Below are 20,177 nucleotides of genomic sequence, written 5' to 3' on the forward strand. Positions count from 1 at the left end.
ATGTTTCAGAGTGATTTTTTTATCAATTTCTGCAGACAAAATTCTAAGCTACAAACTTTGAATTTAAAATTCCAGTAATGTAGAAAAATGTGTATGTACACTATGTATATACACACACTCATGCAGAACAATAAAGATATGCTGCAGATATAAAACTGTGCCACAATAATCAACACTGTCTTATGAATTTTGGGAACACACTTTTACAGTTACATCAAATGTAATGTTCTTTATACCTGAGCAAGAATCTTGTTAAATTTTTAAAGGTTTATTTTTTGCTAAAAAAACTTTATACAGAACTTTGACAATTTATTGTCTCTATTCAAAGGTCTCTCATTTCTTTGACTCATTTTCAACACAGTTAACATAGTAACAGCACTCACAGTACAACACAAACATTTACTGGATAACTGTAAAACTAAAGGAAAACATAGTGACAGATGATAGAACGTACTCTCATAGTTAATCTCATTTAGCAAACACCTAAAACATCCAACACATTTAACAAAACTGGGGTGCATTTAATCACATACCATTAACGATGATGAGATGGATCAAAAGAACGAAGAGAATCATGAAGAAGCAGTTATTTAATGAAGAATAAATCCAAATTTGCTCCCTCTTGCTCATGATGCTCTGGAAATTTGAGGCTTTTGTTTGCATGTTGTTCTCTCACTCTGTGTGCTAAGCCTTCTTCGTAATGTATTCTTTCTAGTGTGGGATTTCTCCGCCCAGAAAGAGAAAGTGGGAAAGAACAGTGAGGTAAGACCCCCTTTACACTTTTCATCAGACATACAAACTACATATTGCTGAGTTTAAAAGTTCTCTGACTGCATGCAGTGTGTCTAGAGATTATGAGACTTGCTAGATTAACTGCTATTCTACAATTACTGAGTATAGAGAAAGCACAAATTACAAACTGTATATTGTTGCTCTCCAAAGAAAAACATCTCCGAAATTGTAACTTTACAGGAAAAACATTCTTATCCTTTAATGTAAGTTAACGTAAAGAGGTTTCATTCCAAGTCATTTTGGGGCATTTCTATTGGTCCATTCATCATGAATTTGTCATACAGTTTAAAAGGGAAGCTGCTCATGTTCAAATGGTGAACTAAAAAATTGTTTTTTTTTTTGGAAACACAATGTGCATGTATGTGCCAACGGGCAGCACACAAATCCAGCCAGTGACAATAAATTATTCACCTTCAACAGAGAACATTTTTCAATATATCGCTGCTGTCGGAACGAAACCTTGTATCTCCAAAATGATAACTTTACAGGAGAAGCAAAAAACTTACTTTACTTTTAATGTAAGTCAAAGGAACCAGACCTTTCCAAAGTCATTTTTGGGCCATTTCTTTTGGTCCATTCAACATTAAATTTACACACAATGTAAAGGACAACAGGCTTTTTCAAATTATGTCAAAAAACTAAACAACAAAAATGGATAAACAAGGTTTCGTTCAGACAGCAGCAACATATCACATATTACAGCTCAAGTCATGGAGACTCACAGCTTGGTGACACACTTACTAAACTGATGATTAACACGAGGACTGAATACGGCATCCCAGTTTTATTGTATATTCACCTATAATAAACAAAAGCATCACTCACAGTCTGGTGCTATGCACTAGTTATGGGAAGACTGGGGATGCAGCTTGTGAGTATTACAGTATTCTGGTGTCACCAATCATATCCAGAAAGGGCCAGCGTGGCTGCAGGTTTGCATTCTAGGCTTATTGTTTTAAAGACACTACAGAAAGGTATATATGTATATTTCAGTTATTACTACAATACTTTTGTGCTAACATACATTTGCGAGTACGTGTCTGTGAGCTATTCTTGCTGCATTTTAGGAATGCACTGCATGTTGTGGGAAGATTGCAGGCAGATTTCCTCATTCTCCCCTGAATGTTTGTTTGGATCAACCGGATGCAAACAACATCTGTACACATCTAACCTTAGATTTCCTGCCCCTATGTTTCTTAGCTTTTTCCTGCTAAGCAGATGAACAGAAAGGAAAAAATGCAGTATTTTATATGGGCTTAAAAGTGGCTGAGTCAGTTTCAGTTTTGTTGGATATTCCAATGATTCTGTTATGTTCTGTGCATAATGATGTGCCAACTGGCAAGTTTAGTAGTTGTTTATCCTTATTTGGAAATTAAGAAATCAGTACTTCATTAGTAATTGGGGAAGTTACCTCTTGATATTTAAGAATGGCTATATAAATAGTATTGGTCCACAAAATTAAGCCACAAGTAATTGCACATGTAATTACACACAAGCCAGATATACACAGCGTTTGAATAAAGTGAGCCAGAAAATATACATATAAAAATGAAAATAATTACATTTCTGTTATCACAGAATGGGTTTCTGTGTAAACCCAGGGCCCCTAGACTTCCTACTGTTACAGAACAGCATGTGTGAACATGACTTCTCGTAAGGCAGGGCAAACTGGTGGTTGTTGTGTAGATAGGAAGAAATGTACAAAACAAAACACTATAAAACACACCCCTTCTCGAAAATTCAGCCACTTTCAGGTGCACCCACTGCTGACACGGGCGTTCGACTGCATGCACAGAGTTTGTTCTTTCTCAGTAGAAAAGCATTGCTAATAGAATGTTGCACTCTGGAGCATCCGCACATAAGCCTAAGGTCACTATTCCCAATGCAAAGAGTCGACTACAGGGGTATAAAGCCCCCCAGCATAGGGGGTGTGGAGCACTGGAACTGTGTTCTTTGGAGTGAAGAAGCTCCATTCAATACATTTGGGATGAGTTGTAGTGGCATTTGTGATCCAGAAGTGATCATCCAACATCAGTACCTGACCTCACAAATGCTCTTGTTGCTGACTGCAATCAAATCCTCACAACAATTTTCCAACATCTAGTGAAATCTTTGCAGAAGAGTATAGGTTATTAATGCAGCAAAGAGGGACAAATGTCCAATGTATGTCCTTGATTTCAGAAGAAATGTTGGATGAGCAGGTGTCCACAAACTTTTGGACATAGATTTTGGACAAAAGAATTTGTTGATATGTAGCAGTCTAAGATATTTATGAGGTTTCTGAGGTTGTGGGACACAGTATAGTAAATAGAAAATGTGTTTCTGTTTGTGATGGTTTTGCAGGCCTAAACTTGCTAAAGCTGTCTTTTCATGACTGACTTATCCCACAAATCTTTCCTCTGAATCCTGCTATTTACTCCTGCAGTGGTCTATAAATGTGTTTTACAGATAAAATTGAATTTAACATGGAAAAATGAAGATGAAAATTAAAAAAAAAAATGAAAAACCATCGCGTGTGAAAATGTACAATCATAATATAAAGAGACAGTTTAAAGAAACTATAGCTGGCACATGCATTTACAACCCGCATAAAATTTGAGCCATGAGGCAGAATTGAGGTGTTGTATGCTGTGCTTCAGTGGTCTGCTTTGTCTACACATGTTAAAAGCAGTTCATGTGTATAGTGCCTGTAATAAGTCTGGATGATGAAATAAAAACAGCAATTATTCAAATAAAATATTTTTCCTAAATCAATAACATGTATTAAGTTATTTTTGATAAATAAGAGTTAGACTCTGTTTTAAAATGTACTTTGTTAAATTAAGTGGCCATGCAGATTTTACTCTCTATATGAGCAGGGAGAAGAAGTCTAGCCATTCACTTATAACAGCAGAAAGTAAATGTGAATCTCATTCTGGCCCTAACACCCTTGGTCTATCCTCTTAGTCTCCACTTGTGCATTCACATGGAGTGTTTACCATATTGTTATATTGCAAGCACTATCTTTACAAAAAACACACAATTTATTTGCAAATTTTTGCTGTTAATATGAGTGACAATGGCATATTGTACTTCTGCACTGTTTACATTGTATAACAGATGTGTGAAAACAAACAGTGCGATATAAAAGTTTGCCTTTAATAATATTGGATATCTATTGAACATCATGGCAGAAACAAAGATTAAAAAGGAGGTTGGAAAATACATGCCTTCTAGTTTGTCTTTATTTAATAAATAATACCAATATCAATGCTAGCATACAGGTATCAGCCACTGAAAAACCCAAGGACCTTCTGTAATAGACAAAGACAAAATGAAAGAAAAATAAAGTCCTTCAATGTATTCACAAAATTCTCTCCCAACATGGCAAAAAATCACTGAATCAAAGCAACACCAAACAGCTTTACATAGAAATCTAGTCTCATAGAAACCTTTTGTCATATGCAACGCACGGTTTGGCAACAGGCTACAGCACAAATATTTCCATAGATTTAGAATTTGTTAAATTGGTAGTGATGGATATTACTTTACTGTTATTGAAACTGCCCTGTGATGGACTGGCGACCTGTCCAGGGTGTATCCTGCCTTCTGCCCAATGACAGCTGGGATAGGCTCCAGCACCCCACCGCGACCCAGAAAGATAAGCGGTTTAGATGATGTATGTATGTATGTATGTTATTGAAACTGCCAGTTTAAGTGACTCATGCAAACTTTGCTTTGGTTCATTAGCAGACTCACATGCTGCAGATTTGACCTAATCATGATGGACCACATGGGAAAAGGTCCACACATGAAACATGAGCCTTGGAGGCAGTCACTTAGCATTTTAGCTCCATGTCTAACAAACCATAACAGCTTATATTTACAAGTTATAATTTTCATAATAATAGTTTTAATTGCCCATTTTATTTATTAATATTAGTAGTGTTAATGTTTATATCAAGTTCATGGTTGAACCACATATTGATATACTTTTAACATGACCTATATATTTAAAAAGAGTTCTTCTATTGTTACAAGCTTGACATTCTAACAATGGCAGAACCTTTTTGGTGCTGTGTAGAACCATGTACACATTTTCTATCAATCTGAAGAACGCTTTCACCATGCAAAGAACCATTTAAGCATGCAAATGTTTTTTTGAGAGTACATGGTTTTATATAGAACCATTTTCGTTCACTAAAGCACCCTTGAAGATCTTTTTTTTAAGAGTGATAGAGAAGAGTTTGACACATACAATGAAAAGGATGCTCAATCTTCAGTTGTTGAGACCTCTGTTGGGAGGGCTCTGTAATCCAGAGGGAGAAACCTGCCCCATATGTATTGTTTAATTTTTGGCCAGAACTAATCAGTAAATAGTTTTTATCTTTTGTTGAGGCAGTAAACCTGCAATTCTTCAATCTCTAAACTTGCCTCCTTGCCTTTGCTCTGTCACGCTCTCATCCATTATTAGACTAAAAGATTTCCCAAATGGATTTCTGTCTTAATTCATGTGATGGTTTCTTTCTGGTGGGATCAAGGTTTCTGTCTGCGTTGCCATTGGTAGAATGTCTAATAGTGAAGTGGATAACATTACTTACCCTGCCGAGTTTCATCCCCTGTTCAAAGACAGATCAAACACATCACTATAACCAATAATAGCGGATGAGACGTCTAAGATTTATGTTCATGTGCTATTGTAATTTGCTCTGGATGAAAAAAAAACAGGTGTTTAATTTGTAATCCTTTATGTATTAAACAAATGCTTAATACGCGAAGGATTAATTATTACAAAACTCTACATGGTAGAGTTTTGATTGTTGCTTTATACAAACTGTCACTTCAAAATGTACAACAGAATTAAAAAAAGAACATCTATAACCAACGACTGCGAGCTTGTCTAAGCTGTAACTTATGATACAACAGCTGACTGAAAACTGACCGGACCCCTAAGCAGTGGAGGAATAAGGTTGGTGAAAAAAACAGCTTTTTCTGATAAGGATTGTAAAAAAAAAAGACTAAACACTAAAGTAATGAAACACATTAAACAACAATTAATATAACACCCAGACTAATGTCTAATGGTTGTATGTTAAAAACCAAGTAAACTAAAAAATGAAAGTGGAACTAGTTATCAGTTAAACAGCTGATTTCAGGAGCGAAAATAATTTTTTTTAGAATGGGGTGGCCAGGTAAGACCCAGAGATTTTATTGGGGTGGCACACTGCTAGAATAAAAAGTTCCATACAATAGTGTTAATAAATAAGAATGACATCAAAAAGTAATGCATTGTTTTTTCTTTATGCATAACTAAATCTAAATGCATCACCTTTGTCAGAGCACAATGTTAATATTAAGGAAAACTAGAAAGTTAGCCAGACAGCACTCTATAAGACATCCACCCAAATAATACCTGCTCTGTGGTGGTTCTGTGGGGGTCCTGATCATTGAAGAACCGGGTAAATGGGGGCTAACAAAGTATGCAGACAAACAGATGGACTACAGTCTGTACAAAGTGCTCCTATATGGAAGGTGTAGCTGATAAAATAGACAGTGAGTGTTGAAACAAAGAGGTGTGCTTAATTAACTGGCCAGTTGGTGTTTTAATTTGGAATACTTTATCAGAACAAATGAATGAGAAAAAGACGTAGGGATCTCTATTACAGTGTTCAATATCCAGATATAGAGAGAGGATTCTGTTCACTGATCACTGACGGAGGACAGTCGACAGCTGCCTCTGAACCAGGAGAGAGTCACATCATGCGCATTCCTCACAGAATACACCACAGAACATCCTGGATGACCTTCTTGATTGTGACTGGTTTTGTGGAGACTCATATGTAAGAGTAGGCACAGGCAATGTAGCTGGAAAACAAAACCAGCAATGTCTTATCTTCTCTCCCACACAAAACATGGCTTGCAAACAAGATCAGGGAGATGTGATTTAAGAAGCACGTGTCTGAACAGCCACAACAGAAACCCTCCACAAACTCAGAAATGATAAAAATAGCCCTGATATGTTTTCAGGATACTGTATAGAAAAGCTTAAATGGTTTCAAAATTATAGGTTGGCAATATTAAATTCAACCGAAAAATAAATACATCTGATGACTATAAATGCATAAATATTCATGTTAAGAGACAGGTCCTTAATAGCATGCCATATGCCTGATATTTTCCTTTTTTTGCACCATTCTATGAATATATATTGTATTTTCCAGACCAAACTGAAAATATCTCTAAAATTCTACTGTCAGGCTGTATGAATGCCATTTTGGTCAGCAAGTGTCATAACTTGTGTGTGTCCATTAAAGCTAGTAGTGACAAACAATTTACGTTACCATGTTAATCCTGATTTACAGTAGCTAATGATTATTAATGCACATGCAACCTTTATTAGAGGTCCAAAAAAAGGAGAAGAATGCCATAGAAGATGTGGTCCACTCCCCACTATCTAAACAGGATAGACATTGTTGATGTAGACAAAGTCCCACCCCCCCAAAACGGAACCTCTTTCTTTGATTCCTCCAGGAGTTACAATGATTTTTATGCCTTTATAAACAGATACAAGGGTATTTTTAAGTTTTTTCTTTGTGTTTACATATGTTACTAATTCATTAGCATCATTGTTCCAGGTTATAACGATCAGTGTTTATGAATTCAATGTAGTTGTATCTTTAGAAAGCAGTGTTTTATTATGAGCAAATTTTCATGCAATTACATTTCTAGAACAATGTATTATTAGGTTATCAGGTTAGGTTTTGATGGTGAGGAACTCAAATGAAAATGTTATTTCTGTAAAACACGTGAACAGAATCTATGCTCACTCCCCACTAACGATGATGAGCTGAAGCAAAAGAACGAGCTCTGAAAAACTTGTGCAGGAGTTCTGAGTAGCTTTTTTGTGGTTTGGGAAGTCTAGCACTTTAGGGGCGGTTTGTACCTTAGGGCGATGTGGCAAGGCACCACCAAAGGGGGAAAGGGAGAAAGTTTTCACTTTCTAACACAGAGTTACACTAGCTGTGACTGCTGTGGACAGTTGGTCCTGCCTGTGAATATCACAGTCCAATCAGTGTCAAGTTCCATACAGTAACGCCCCCTTTGGGGTGATTCCAGTCTGACTGAAAATTGCCCAGATTGCTCTTTTTTCAAACTGTCAGCACTGCAGTCTGAGAACTTGTAGAGAGGAGAATTACTGTCATCATTTATAAATGCTCAATCATTTTTAATGTAAAAGATTCATTTCCTAAACACAAAACAGCATAAAACATTTTAAAACCACTGTTATATTCTTGAGCACATTTGAACTCCAGTTATAGGAGTTTAAAACTGCACATCATTTATGTTCATGATGTCAGTGAGCGCAAACAGCTAATGAGCTGCTCTGCTCGCTTAGAGAAATCTGTTTAGAGACTATTTTAACTTTTCGTTTTCAGGCGTTTAGCTCTATTCTCCCCTATTTATTTAGGACTTGCTCACAGGCACCCTCTGGCGTTCTGCTGTAAAAAGACAGGAAACATACAAGTATGTTTTCTTTGCTTTTTTAGTGAAATACATATGTCTACTTTCCAATATTACAAGAAAACCCTGGACAAATTGGTTAGAAATTATTTTGCTTTTCGTTTTTAGCCATTTAGCTTCGTTCACCCCCAGTCATTTAGGACTAACTCTCTGGCGCCCTCTGGAATTTTGCAGTCATGTTTTTTATATAACGAAGGACATAGGAAGTGGCCAGGCTCCCCTTAAACTGGCTCTGCAGCAGTGCAAGTACTATGTATGCGTGCTTTCATCATATGTAACCTGGGCTGCATTCAGCCCCAACAAAATGTCATAGAAAATTTATTTAAAATGGAAAAGGTAGTGTGTTTGACACTGCAACTATGGCAGCAGAGAAGTCCATTCTTGGCATTCTTTTAGAAGAATTTTCGGAGCCTCATGAAATGGGTTTAAATTCATGTTTAATGCTTCAAAATCCATCTTCAACTGCTGCAAACACCAAGCTGCATCGGCTGCATTTTGTAGGGGACTGCATTTGTCGTTCGACCTGGAAACAAAATACATTTCAAACACATTGCAATCCGTGCTGAAATGCATTCCAACATATCTATTTCACATAAACATCTATTTCAAAATATTCTATACATTACTATTTATTAACAAATACAATTTGACCATTTTTATATATTGCAAAAAGATTTTTTGATAAATACATTTGGGACATATGTTTTTTCCATAAGGAGAAGCTTTGGAGAAGCATAAGGATTGAATGTGCCGCTGGTGTAGGGATAACTGGGCAGCTAGTGATCTAGTGTCAGCTAGTGCTTACTATGTGCATTGTAACTGTAGTAATACTATGCTAGGCCTACATTAATTTCTTTGTTTAATCAGAACACAACTAGCTACACAATAGATTTTCTAGATTTGCTGCACCTAAAATTCATGTTCGTGCCAAATGGCAACAGGCGCAGTTGCCCTCCTGAGAGATCTGGCCAGAGCCACCACTTTAGTATGGTGACAGACTTACTAAACCTGATGATTAACTAATGGGCCGAGTAAAAATTTTGTTCATATTTTGTCTTAAATTATATCACGATCACCTAACCATTGAAATTAGCATCCTGAACAGTCTTCCAACAGTTGGACAAACATCTGGGTTTGTTCATTGTAAGAACAAAATGAATTTATGTTAGATATTCTTATATTCTTGTTTTTAATGATATGCCAGCCGTCTGGGTCACATTTAGTAGCCACAGTCAGTTGTTTTTCCTTATTTGTTAAGGAACAATAATGAAATGAGTTGTACTTCGTTAGTAATGGGGTGAAGTTATATTTAATAGGGGTTATATAAATAGCATTGGTCCACAGAATTGGTCCACAAGCTGTGAGCAATTGCACGTCTTTATACTGTGTTTGAAGTCAGGAAAATCAATTTTTGCCCTTTTTTGACCAAAAGGGATATGAAAATTTTCCTTGCATCAGCAGATGTGTAATGTCACACCCCTGTTACACCACTTCACCCACAATGTCGCAGTTGCAATCATTTCTGACCATCAAAATAGCATATAGTGACAATGGGTTTGCATCCAACCAGATTAGTAATAAGTCATTACACCAGTAGACTGGAAATACAGGCCAAATGTGATACCAAATGTGCAAAATTCACTAAAGGATGCTGAGAAAAGTGTTATTTCATTAAAACTATGAGCACAGTAAATTAGAATGTAAAGTGTAAACTTAACCTGAATTTGAGATGAGTTTGAAGCTCGTGTCACTTGATTGATGAAGATCAGGACGTCTATAACTGTGACTGCCAACCCTGTCAGCAACCACTGAAGTTTTCACAGGGCTGCTACAAAGATTTTGAAACCAGCTTTGTGGAATTTGAACAAGTTGTGCTCATCTGAGCTCAAAGTCTGACAGCAAACTGTGAGTCATCCCTAATAATAATGCAAAATGTAGAGCTGATATTCCCACAAATGTTTTATGTTTAAATCCAGTGAAAAATGTGTTTATGACTGAAAAAAGTTCCTTGTCTGAAAAAAACAGACTCTGCTGCCCTCTGCTGGACATTATGGCTCTGATCTGAGGGCCTTTTCTTCTTTTTCATGTCTATTACTAGAATACCTTTAAAAATAGACCCAATGCAATGCCACAGAAAAACATTTTTTGGTTTCTTAAAGAACCAAACAGGTCTAAACAGAAATAAATTACAGTACAAAAATCAAGAAAATGGCGTCATTGTTAGTCAGTTCCCTTATGCGGACACAAGGAGGCACTGTTGTACACAGTCACCAACCAAACCACGAAGTAAAATTATATATAAACAAATATAATAATATTTTTATTGTAAAACATAAATATCACAATGAATATAAAAAAGTATTAGAAGAATAGTAAAGATAAGGTGTGATGGTTGTCAATGACAAGTGAGATTACAAATCAGTGAAATTGTAAATTTAATACTCCTAAACACTGGTAAACACTGCACAAAACCACATTTACACCACCTGTAACTGAAGGGTAATTCAACAATGATATTGAGGTCACTATAAGACACAATATTATAACCTTAAAAAAAACTTTCCTCTTCTTTCGGGCCCTAAACATAAACACACCTGTAGTAGGGCGAGGACCTCCGATAGTTGACATGACAGGAGGGGAAAACATAATTCCCACCAGAACTTTGAGATTTCCTGGAGGTTTAAATTGCAGGGGTCAAATGGACACCAAGGATGAAAAGATGTTAGGAAATTTGAAGATACCAGAGCGATCAAGTACATTAACTTCACATTGAAATGTGGCTATCTCTACTCCTCACACATGAGCGTTTTAATAAAATTGCTCAGTCAATCAGTCAGTGTGTGAAAATGCCTCTTCTAGGCAGGTATACCTGATAACTTTAAAGAAAAATGATCAACTACTGTACAAACAATTCAGAAAACTTAAAATCCAGTTCTTCTTATCAAGTCCCAGATGCTTCCTACTGTTACAGAACAGCATGTGTGAACAAGTTTCTGGTTAAGCAAGGCAAGCAGGTGGTTGTTCTGCAGAAGAAAATGTACAAAACAAAACACCATCTAAAACACAGCCCTTCTTGAGAATTCAGACACGTTAAGGTACACCCACTGCTAACACAGGCATTCAACTGTACACTCACAGCTTGTATAATCTCCATAGGAAAGCTTTGATAATAGAATGGGACTCTCAGGAGCAGCCGTACATAAGCCTAAGGTCACCTTGCCTAATGCCAAGCATTAGCTAGACGGATATGAAGCTCCCCATGATTGAGCTGTGGAGCAGTGGAGCTGTTTTCTTGAGTGATGGAGCTCCTTCCAATACCTCTGGGTTGAGCTGGAGTGATCCAGAACTGATAATCCAACATCAGTACCTGACCTCACTAATGCTGTTGTGGCTGAATGCAATCAAATCCTCACAGCAATGTTCCAGCATCTAGTGAAGTCTTCCCAGAAGAGTAGAGGCTGTTACTGAAGCAAAGAGGGACAAACTTCCTATTAATACCCTTGATTTTAGAAAATAAAACATTGGATGAACAGGTGTCCACAAACCTTTGGACATGTATTTTAACTGTGTACTGATGTTTTTACCCAGGTATCTGGCCAATTTTAAAAAGATATCACAAAATGTCTGTTGATATCTTGCAGTCTGGAAAGTTTCTAAGATTCTGCAGGGGATTACAGTGCGATTTGGAAAATGAAAATGTGAGTGTCAGTATATGATGGTTTTCTTTCGTTTTTTGGTGCAAGCCTGGACTTGCTAAGGCATGCGTCCAGCTATGTTTCTATCACAGACCTTTCCCACCTATCTTTCCTCTGAATCCCACTGTTTATTCCTGGGCCTGAAAGGTGCTTTGCAAATAAAACTGTATTCAATGTTACGATGAAGATTAAACTTAAAAGAAGGATGTAAAACCACAGCATACACAAATGCAGCTGCAATGTAAACAAAGATTGATGAAAATACAGCTGACACATGCATTTACAATCATCATGTGATGATAGCTGAGTAGACTGTGTCTTCTGGCCCCTCAGGTTTCTGTAAAAAGCATTAAGAAAAAAATATTAGGGTACAAAGTTATTCACAATCAAAACTCTTCAGAGTGAAACTGTACTTTGCATGAAATTATATTTACATAAATTTGTCAAAGTCATTGGCATGCCCACGCAGAAACGAGGTGAAATTTCAACTGTAAGGCAGATTTGTGGTGCATGCTATGCAATGTGAAGTACACTACTGTACAATGGTTTAGATCTCAACTTTACTTTGTTACACAAGGTCGCCACACACCTTTTACTCATTAGACAAGCAGGAAGCATTCTAGCCATTCACTCATAACAGCAGAAACTGAAACCCCCTTGTCTTTTCCTGGCCCCTGCACTCTATCCTGTCTATCCACTTAGTCTTGACTTGCACGTTAACATGCAGGGTTTACCTCACTGAGGGCTATTTTAGAGTAACTAGCAGCAAGGAGGAGTGAATTATAAAACTATAAGACTCTATGACATGCACACTTTCGACAACGTGGGGGCACAACCTGTTTAGCAGGATGGAGGGAACAGCAAACAAATGTTAGTTCAACCTCACTATTAAGTCAAATATTATTTTTGCTTATACATGTACTGTAAGAATTTGGGACATTTTTCTCACAAAGCAATTTCACAGTGTCCCTAAACAAAATCATATAATATGTGTAAATAAAAAAAAAACAGTAAATATATGTCTCCATAGGTTCAGGTGATTCGTTTCCTCAATGTCATACATGCAAAAACTATTTTTAATGTAAAATTGGCAATGTTTTATTGCATATCATCACTGCCATGACAAAACCCTGAATTTTCATTTTTTTATTTTTGGAGACAGTCAGGCAAGCTTTACATTTATTTGTAGCCATGGTTACAGCAGCTTCCTTATTCTGCTGGAAAGTCGCAAGGACATCCCAAAGTTTATCCATTTATCTATGTAATGAAGTGTTGGGGTAACTAGCTAGCTCATTCCAGTGCAGATCCTTTCCTTTCCACCTTCTGACACTCAGGTTTCCAGCCTCATCTCGGCATGTCTGGCGATCATCTCTTCATGGATGGTAGATCACCACCTGAAGCTCAATCCTAGCAAGACTGAACTGCTATTCATCCCTGGAGCTACAGGTGCTCATCATGATCTTGCCATCTCACTCGAGAACTCCGTCATTCCATCCGAAGATGCGGTGTGAATCTGGATTCCCATTTATTATTCAGCTCATACTGCCAACCTGATTGGGTCATGCACATGTCTAGTCAACAACATCCGGAGGATCTGATCCTTTATCTCTTGGGAGACCACCCAGGTGCTAGTTCAGTCTCTTGTCATCTCAAGGTTTGACTGCTGCAACCCTTCCTATATACAGGCCATCACACTCTTGCAACGGATCCAGAATGCACCAGCATGGCTGCTATTCAATCGTCACTCGCCATTGCACTGTTGTGTTTCCTTCACTGGCTTTCTGTACCTGGCCGCATCTGACTTAAAACCCTGTTGTATGCCTACAAAGCCAAAAATGGACCAGCCCTTTCCTATCTGATGGCAATGGTCAAAAGTCAACCTGTAGATCGAGCTCTTTGAGCTTCAAGTATGGCTAGGCTTGACCCGCCATCCTTCAAGACAAGTATCAAGACTCTTTTCTGTCCTCGCACCCAGTCCCTCACTGTCTTCAAACGCAGTCTGAAGACCTATCTGTCTGTGAAGTGCTTACATTAACACTAATCTAGCACATGTTGAAATGTATTTTGTATCTTTCCAGGTTTCCGCACTGGCTTTTGTTCCTGGCAGTATCTGAGCTCAAGGGTACTCTGGACTTTTGTAAGCCGCTCTGGATAAGATAAAGTGAACAGTCCCCATTTCCCTGGGACAGGCCCTGTTTTTGGTGGCTTGTCTCTGGCTGGAGCACCCTGAAAAGTCTTAAGAAATGCCTGGCAGCAGAGCAGACGGGCAGACGTCTCATGTTGTGCTTGTTTTGGCCAACAGAGAGGGCTGCTGCTGCTGCTATCCTCTAACTACTTCTTCTACGCTCTCCTAGTTTTAGAAAACACTGCTGTGTACAACTCAACCAAAAGCTAACAAGTGTCAAGTGAGTCCACAACATCACAACAAATGCCTTTTCATAACATAAGGTAACCCAGGGGTGGGGTTATGGGACTTGAATTGTACTACCAGGTGATAGGTAGGCTATGTGAGTTGTGATTGCATACAGTCTACTAGAATGTAAGCTACCAAGCGCTCATACAGCCACTGAATTTGAAAACTATCAGCATGGTCAAGATACGTTAAACTGGAACCGTAACCCCTTTTCTATTTCATAGATAAAAACAATGAATATCAATGTTACATTGACTGCTGAACTGGTTTTCATTTCAGAAATCTGGTCACCTTAGGGTAAGGTGCTGAAATGCTAAGTGCTGTAAATATAAATGCTGAAATTATGGATAGTGCAAAAGGCACAATTTTTAAAGAAACAACTTAAAAAAAGGAGAAAACCCATCTCAGAACAAGAGGAGTTGCAATGCAAACACACTGAAGAGGAAAGTTCAGCCCAGGGAATCTAAAGTAAAAGCACATCTCTGCAGTGGAAACAAATAGAAGTACTGTAGTAAATGAAACCGCATAGACAGAAGTGGACCTCAGGGGAAAAAATAAGAAAAATGTAGAATTTGACTCCTTTAAAGCCTTTAAGGCCTTTAAAGTCTTGGTTTAAGATGACATCAAAAAAGTAACACAAATTGCTCATAGCTTACCCAGTGCACACTTACACGAGCAATCTGTAAACACTGATAGGCAACAGTTATTACAAATGCAAGCTACAAGCAAACTAATAATGTTCTTGAAATGGAAACATTATTGCAGTGAGGCAGACACACAAATGCAGTGCACACAGCAACATATAGTACATCTTACCATGTTTTGTACTCTTTTTGCATAAAACATTGTTTCAGCATAATGTACTTCTTCTTCAGGACTCTGAACTGTTTGACAGTAAATAACAGTAAATAATGTGTGAAAATTAATTGATTGGCTGACTATTAAAGTTTGCTTTTTGTAAAGCTATTTAAAAATATAATGTTGGATAGTTTTGTTATTTTTTATCTTCTGACTGTCATGGCAGACATCCTTTATAAAAGAATATCACTTTGAAAACAGATTGCATAAGTTTGAAGATACATGCCTTCTTCTCTGTTTTTAGGGATAATTTTGTTTCTGTATAGCAGGTACGCAGCAACCAATGCCAGTAGCAGTAGTATCAGTACAGGTATCAGCCACCATAGAACTCGATTACCTCCTGTAATAGACAAAGACAAAATTAATTAGTCTTCACTGGAGTTTTTCTTAAATACTCCATAACAAAGACAAAATTTTCAGGAAAAGAAAAAAGTCAGTGTATTCACAAAACCTTGTACCAAAATACCAAAATAATCACTGAATAAAGCAACACCAGCTTTAGATTTTATTTTTGTCTTAACATATGCTACACATACTTTGGCAATGGGCTTCAACATATATTTCCATAGATTCATAATTTGCTAAACCAGTTTGTGAACAATATTACTCTACAGTCATTGAAACTAAGTGGTTCAAACTATCTACCCTCTGTGACAGCCCACTCAGGTCAGCACATGAAGCAGGAGCCTGGGGCTATCTGTTTCTCCCAGGTTCCATATATGCAGCATGGGTCAGTGGGTGGTAGTTTAGAGGAAGCATGTGTAAAATTGAACATTTTTCAGATTTTTGCCATGAGTTCTGGGTAGGAACTTGATAACTGGTGCCTTTCTAGAGGGTGAATCAAAACTTTAAACAGAATTATAACTAGGAATCCTATTTCGTGCAGTACCTCTCATTTTGCTCTAACACCCACTTCAACTTAGAAAGTGTTTATTAATTAGTTGGCTCAAGTGTGGTAGAGCAGGGACAGAACCTAAATATGCAGGGCAGGAGTACACCAGGAGCAGGACCAGAACCACTGGTGTAACAGAAAAGACGACTAAATATTAGCACTTTTATAAGTAAGTCTTCAAACATGCGGCAGCTGATATCCACTGACTGGCTTCCAAACGAGCAGAATAGTCAGTGCTCAACTGCCTAAGAGTCAACTGTCTAACTGTCTACAAAGCATTTAGTGAAGTTTATAATAAATATATTTATCCAATAATAAAAACTATGATTTTAACATTCTCTGCTATACTGCTGAAGAAAAGACAACTCTGCTCTGTCTTTGTGGTTGTGGCTTTTATATGATTAGATGAGCTGTGGAAAAGGCTAAAAGTCATACAGACAGTATGTGTCTTACTGTGTCTGATTCACATGTACCACTGCAACACACACTAACACTCCACAACTACGTCAATGCCGAGAATGATCCACCACCCAAATAATAGCTGCTCTATGGTGGTCCGGTGGGGGTCCTGACCATTGAAGAACAGTGTAAAAGGAGAATAATAAAGTATGCATCGAAACAGATGAAATACAGTCTATAATTGTATTGAAGCTGATAAAATGGACAATAATTGTAGACAATGAGGTGAACCTTATAAAGTGGCTGGTCATACATCCCTGCTAAAAAAAGGACCATTAGAAACCGTTAGAAATAAAATCTAATGTGTTTTTTTTAAGGAAAGGCATCTAAAAATAGTGCACCAAACATAGCCCAAACTGCACAGTGCTTACCAACAAGAAGAGAAATGTGAGCTAATTGTTAAACGTTTTAAAATGTACTACATTTTTTTAATCTTTAGTACAAGAACACCTATAACCAAAGAGAAGGCTGCAAACTTGACAAAGCTGGAATTTATGGTAGCTCATAAATTGGAAGCTCACTGGACCCCTAAGCAGTGAAAGAATAAGGTGGTGAGAAATATGGCTTTTTTCTAAAAGAAACTGTAAGTGCTAAAAAAATGATGATCGTAATGAAACAACAATTGATAACACAACATAGACTGATTTTCGAAGAAGTGTAACACATAAGCTTTTGATGAGTAAAAACTAAGTAAACTTAAAATGAATGTGAATCTAGTTAGCAGTTACACATGGCACATGGAAAATTACTTCTTGTAGTAACAACCAGTGTGTTGTATTAAACAAATGATCAAACCTATGTAATGCTCAAATGTATAGAAGCTGCTAGAATATTCAGCGATATATGTAAGTGGTAACATTTTAAAGAATATATTGTTTTAATTTAATAAATGAGATAATGAGAGAATGAGACTACAGTGTAGTTAAAACATTCATGCTTGTGTATGTGTTGTACCTGTGGGAAAGCAGGAGCAGGTTGTATTGAGTTGTACTGTCTGGATGCTGATGGGATTGGCTGCCACACAGATGTAGGTATTCCTATCACAGTGTTCAATATCCAGAGGTAACATGAGGGTACTGTTATCAGGATCACTGATGTTGGAGAGTAGTTGGCTGCCTCTGAACCAGGAGAGGGTCATTTTACCCACGTTCCTCACAGAACACACCACAGAACATCTTGGACTTGATAAGCTTTTGGATTGTGAGTGGTTTTGTTGAGATTCATATATAATGTAAGGCACAGGCAATGTAGCTAGAAAAACAGAACAAGCAACTTCTTACCACCTCTTTCAAACAAGATATAGTTGAAGATATTCAATAATGGTTGATTAGGTATTGTGCTTGTGGGACAGGGCTTCATCCTTGGAGTTTCATCAGCAGCATTGCTTCTTCAGTCTAATGAGCCTAACTTGTAATATTTTGTTGGTCATTCTTTTACGTAGAAGTGCAAGGGTGCAAGGTTATGTTTCTTATACAGCAGCCAAACTTGTTTCCAAAAGCAGAGAACCAAAGTAAGCCATGTTGTTCACTTTCTATATGCTCATTATAATACATGAAAGAGAAACAATAATTTATGTGTTGATATGTGTTATGTGTCAATTTATTACTTTTTGGTGACATGCTAAACATAAGCAAAACTGCCAGAGGATGACAGATATGTTTTAACATCTGTTAATATGACATGAGCGCTGACACATCTGGACTGACTATAAAAACATTTAATGTAATTTAGATAAATGTGGCATAAACAACACTTTTAACAATCATTTGAGATGGAAAATTAGGCACTTACCATACACAGTGACACTGAAATGTTTGTCTGAGACCTGTTCACTGATGAGCTGTTGTTTATAAACTCCAGAGTGTATAAAGCTGATGTTGCTGATGGTCAGAGATCCAGTCTGTTTGTCCAGATTCAGTCTGTTTGTGAATATCCCATTATAAAAATTGACAGTGCCACTGTTTACTAGTTGTGCTATACGAGTGTCTGTAGTTCCAAACGTCCACCGTATCATATCATCACTCTTTATTCCAGTCAGATTAGTCCTAAGAGTTACATTCACTCCCTCTGTAACTTCTACGGTCTCCACTTCATCCTTTACAGATGCTTTCACATCTGGAAAACACACAATCATTCAGAGATGTGAAATAAGCAGTGTGTGTGAACACCCTCAACTGAAACCTCCTACAAAGAGGTAACCAAAGCTATGAAAAACATCTAAATCTTAACAACTCAAATTGAAAAAAATAAAATTGACTTATTCCAATTGAAATACTGATAACACTAGGGTTATACTTTATATAGTAAACTTTAATCCAAGAGTTTCTAAAATTGTGAAATTGAATGTGCAAGAGTTCTCAGAATCAGCAATATACTATTAATGGGAAATAGTGTCAAAAATCATCAGGATATATTTCACATGCGATAAAAACCTCAGGAATTACTTCAAATTTAATAGTTCCAATACGAGTAGAGGGTACTATACATATAAGCTTGATTTCACTGCATAGATTAATGTTTTCCGATGTCTATTTTGGCAATGTGGTGAAAATAAAGTCTGACTCAGTTTTAAATAATTCCATTTTAAATTTAAGAGGTAACTCCTTACTAGCATGACATTTGCCTGATGCTTTCCCTTCTTGGCAAAATTTTGTTGGCAATGTATTTCTTCATCTGTTCAATTATCAGTTACCAAAATCAGCTGTGTCACAGCAGTAATGAAAGCAGGTATGTATCTTATTATTCCTCTTCTGTTTGTTTACTTGTTTTGTTAGCAATCCTTTTGGTTTAAATTTTTGAACAACATTTTAAACAACATTTTATATTTAGATGAACAAGTACACCAGTACACAGTTTTTTTCTGACAACAAATGCAGCACAAAACTGACATATCCTTCCTTCTGACAAGTGTAAATGACTAGATCTTTTCCACTTGCCTTATATTATGCAAAACTGAGGTCAATTTGGCCTGCTTAGGATTTCCATACATGCCACAGAGAATGCTAGGCTGTAATTGCTTAATTTTATTATGTAGTACACTTAAATGGATGCATCTGCACTCATTATGTTTCTCAGGTTTCTTCAGGTTTTCATTTATTGGTAACACATTGACACTGTGCTGAAGAAGAGTCAAATGAAGCCATATTTCTGCAACAAGGAAATGCTCTTTAATAATCAACCAAACAGAAAAGGCATACCATATACCGAAAACAGCGAGGGAGGCCACCTCCAGCCTCACATCTCAATTCCACGATAACCTTGTCCCCATACAAAAAGAGCCACAGCCCGACACAACAAACAACAACATAAATACAGAAACACACCCTTTAACTAAATGAACAGCAACATTATGAAGTTAAAATGGCCCTTTTAACAAGGGTGCATGCCTCGCATGAGCCCCCTTCTGCATGCATGCTTGCGAGCACCAATCATAGCACAGCCAGTGGCAGAATGCAACAATATATTGACACTTTTGCAATAGTCAAACATATTCTATTTTTGCTGGGTCGCCCAGAGGCCAGCCTAGAAGAGCTGCTGTCTCTTACTGAGTCACTGAGATGTGCAAGCT

General features: G+C 37.2%; 1 protein-coding gene across 1 annotated transcript in view; it reads right to left on the minus strand.

The window, feature by feature from the left end:
- LOC118803753 overlaps positions 1-20,177 on the minus strand; it is a 34,757-nt gene that overhangs the window by 3,241 nt on the left and 11,339 nt on the right. Inside the window, exons 8-14 of the mRNA XM_036564241.1 lie at positions 18,401-18,724; positions 17,564-17,860; positions 15,485-15,598; positions 15,217-15,284; positions 12,292-12,324; positions 6,487-6,508; positions 5,373-5,390 (exon numbers count right to left, since the gene is read on the minus strand). Coding sequence (XP_036420134.1) covers positions 5,373-5,390; positions 6,487-6,508; positions 12,292-12,324; positions 15,217-15,284; positions 15,485-15,598; positions 17,564-17,860; positions 18,401-18,724 — 876 coding nt within the window. The remainder of the gene's footprint in view (positions 1-5,372; positions 5,391-6,486; positions 6,509-12,291; positions 12,325-15,216; positions 15,285-15,484; positions 15,599-17,563; positions 17,861-18,400; positions 18,725-20,177) is intronic.

Source organism: Colossoma macropomum, unplaced genomic scaffold, assembly GCF_904425465.1.
Source record: "Colossoma macropomum unplaced genomic scaffold, Colossoma_macropomum, whole genome shotgun sequence".
NCBI lineage: Eukaryota > Metazoa > Chordata > Actinopteri > Characiformes > Serrasalmidae > Colossoma > Colossoma macropomum.